General features: G+C 35.8%; 1 protein-coding gene across 1 annotated transcript; it reads right to left on the bottom strand.

Moving 5' to 3' along the window:
* TSBTYPE2 (tryptophan synthase beta type 2) lies at window positions 1-3378 on the bottom strand. The gene is made up of 6 exons (XM_028069581.2): window positions 3216-3378; window positions 2485-2815; window positions 2028-2244; window positions 1127-1664; window positions 668-766; window positions 1-403 (listed from the first exon to the last, which is right to left on the bottom strand). Exons 1-6 carry the CDS (start codon window positions 3286-3288, stop codon window positions 147-149), a joined length of 1515 nt encoding a protein of 504 aa, XP_027925382.2. The 5' UTR covers window positions 3289-3378; the 3' UTR covers window positions 1-146.

Below are 3378 nucleotides of genomic sequence, written 5' to 3'. Positions count from 1 at the left end.
TTAAATAAAGAAATAATAATTATAAAATATATAAAATAAGCTTTGAGAAATGTATATAATCTAATAATAATAAAACTAAAAACAACATATATTTCTTGAAACAAATGGAAATAATAAACTGAGACACATAAAAGTGTTGAGAGAGCTCAAGGAATGACTTGAGGAATTTTGGCCAGTGAAGCTTTAACCTTGTCCTCTGAGAATGAAAGATCAACCATGTTACCTTGCAAATACTTTTCATAAGCTGGTAGGTCAAAATGGCCATGTCCACACATTGCTGTCAAAATAACCTTGGCCTCCCCACTCTCTCTGCAACGAATAGCTTCCCTAATGGTTGCAGCTATGGCATGAGTTGGTTCAGGAGCTGGTATCAACCCTTCAGATCTAGCAAACTGTATAGCACCTGTAACCAAAAAGACAAACTTTCATCCTATATCATACTAATTTGGATTCTTTACTCACTTTTTTTTAGTGACTGTATCTTCAAAATACACTGATTTATATTGATTTTGATATTTTAAAATATATTAAAGATCGTTTTAATATACCAAAAGTAATGTATTTGAAGACAAAAAGGACAATAAAAAAAACTCAATAAAGAAACCGAACTCGTTAAGCATATTATTGTTCTAAAGTGAGGTGAAAGTGAGATGAGAAGGAGAATTACCTTGAAAACATTCTGTTTGTGGAATTGAAATTGCTTCCATTAAACCCAAGTCAAAAACATGTGAGATCAATGGTGCCATACCATGGTAACGCAAACCCCCTAAAAATAACAAAAATTGTTAATACAAGGATATACACTATTAAATGTGATGGTAAAAAGATATCATCATACCCAAAAAAGAAAACCTATGTTGATTTTCTCCTTGGAAGTTTGTTAATACAATTAGTCCTTGAATTTGTCAACTTTCTGACAAATTAATCCTTCTGTCATGAAGTTGAACCAACCTTGGAACTAAATTTGTCATGAAGTTCTCACAAATTGGACTAATTTGCTTTGCTGAGAAATTCAAGGACTAAATGTGTAGACACATATTTTCAAGAACCAAATCAACACAAGCTACCACACTTCCAAAAATTAAATTGTAGAACGGCAAACTCTATCAGCATAACAAATCATTACCAGCGTGAATTGGATCCGGAACAAAGTCATGTCCAAGTGTGTGCATTTTCATCAATGGAGTAAACCCTGCTGTATCACCATAATCATATGCATACACCCCTTTTGTTAAGGAAGGACATGCTGAAGGTTCAACTGCTCTAATAACAGGATTGATTTTCTTATTGAGCTTCTCTCTAAGGAATGGAAAACTTAGCCCTGCAAAGTTGGAGCCACCACCAGTGCATCCTATAATGACATCAGGTGTTTCACCAATAGCTTCCATTTGTTTGATGCACTCTTCCCCTATAACACTCTGGTGAAGCAAAACATGGTTCAGTACACTCCCCAAGCAGTACTTGGTATCAGCATTTTTAGCAGCAACCTCCACAGCTTCTGATATGGCTATGCCTAAACTCCCTGGGCTTGATGGATCCTCTTGAAGCATTCTCTGACCAGCCTCAGTGATCATAGATGGAGATGGATGTACTTTTGCACCCCATGTTTGCATCATCAACCTCCGATAAGGTTTTGAATCATAAGAAGCACGTACTTGCCACACCTATATTTACAAACCATTCAACTAAACACCACAGTTTCATAACCAAAGCTACAACAAAATCATGTGCATAGTTCCATCCTCTCCATCCGAATCATTCACTTACTTCTAACTTTGTTGGCCTTGGACAAAAGTATTGAAGATAAACAAAAAAAAAAAACAGAAGAAGGGGCAAACAAGAAACTATCATTGATGATTGCTTTCAGAGTGGTGCAGTTTCAATTACATTTTTCTTGCTAGTTATAAACAAAGATGTATGCATGAAAACACAGTTAAATATACCAACACTAGCAGGAAATTAGTAACATTTGATTGAGCAAAACCATTAGTTCAGTTAGTTGAGTTCTCAGTGAATCCAACTCATACCTCACAGCCAAGGCCAAATATGCTGCAAGCAAAAGCCAATGCACTTCCCCACTGTCCAGCACCAGTTTCTGTGACAACATTCTTCACACCTTCTTGTAAATTATACCAGGCTTGTGGCACAGCAGAGTTCGGTTTGTGTGATCCCGCTGGGCTTACTCCTTCATACTTATAGTAAATCCTAGCAGGCGTATCAAGAAGCTTTTCCAGCCTCTTGGCTCTAAATTTATCATAGCAGATGTATTAGACAATATCTTCAAGAGAAGTGCTAGAAACATACTAATTAACACACTTTTTCCAACACTTTATACTGTTAGTTAAAATTTATTGGAAACTGCAAAATTGTAAGTAAAACTCAATACATAGTAAGAAGCTTGATCCACCAAATTTTGTGATTTTCAATAAGTTTTAGCAAATAATAGCATTTCAAATAGGTCGAAGGAGATAATAGATATCAAACCTAATGAGAGGGGTTGGGCGCCAAAGCTTGTAAACATCAAGAACTTCATCTGGTATGTCTATGAATCTGTCACTGGTGATCTCTTGTCTGATTAACTCATCAGGAAAAAGGGGTGACAAGTCATCTGGTTTGATCGGTTCAAAAGTCTGAGGATGCAACGGTGGAGGTGGTTTTATTGGAAGATCAGCAATTACATTGTACCATTGGTGGGGAATTCCTATTGATTTATCAGCATCACCCAAAGTTGCTCTCACTCTGCACCCGCTTGAAACCCTCTTAGGGTGCATTGGCCTTACACTCGAGGCAAATCTTTGAGACCATTGTTTTCCAACTGAAGTTGACAAAAACACGAACAAGTCATGAGCAATAGCCAATTTATACAGCTAAACATCAGAAAGTAACACCAGTAATCAAAGGTCAAAACGAAATCACAATCCCCATTTCATTATATATATACCATTTAACAATCAAATCTGCAAATCTGAGTTTGACAGTGTATTGTGTCTGCACTATTTTAAATTAATTATTCTAACAGTTTTTTTGTCTCGGACTTGAATTTTTTTTCCCCTTGTCTGATTCAATTATAAGTCGAAAAATATCAGATGGTGTTTTCAAAGTTTTCATCTTATAACACCCCATAAGCATAAAACGCCTGAAAATTTGTGGAATGAGATTTGAGTTTAACTGGTTGTAGAAAAGTAATATACTTATCATTTCAAGCAAGAAAGTACCTTTAGAGTGGAAGCATGGGGAAGCAGTAGAAGGTGGATCAACCGGGAAAACACAGTGAGACATCATCATCATCTACTTTTTCTGATCAGGGCATGGAAAATTAGTTACTCATAAATGTTGCAGATGTAGAACTTTTATTCTATCACTATATAATAATTTATT

The sequence above is a fragment of the Vigna unguiculata genome, chromosome 4 (assembly GCF_037176805.1).
Source record: "Vigna unguiculata cultivar grain cowpea cultivar isolate G323 ecotype 2 chromosome 4, ASM3717680v1, whole genome shotgun sequence".
Classification (NCBI taxonomy): Eukaryota; Viridiplantae; Streptophyta; class Magnoliopsida; order Fabales; family Fabaceae; genus Vigna; species Vigna unguiculata.
This window is presented reverse-complemented; position numbering and strand designations above follow the sequence as displayed.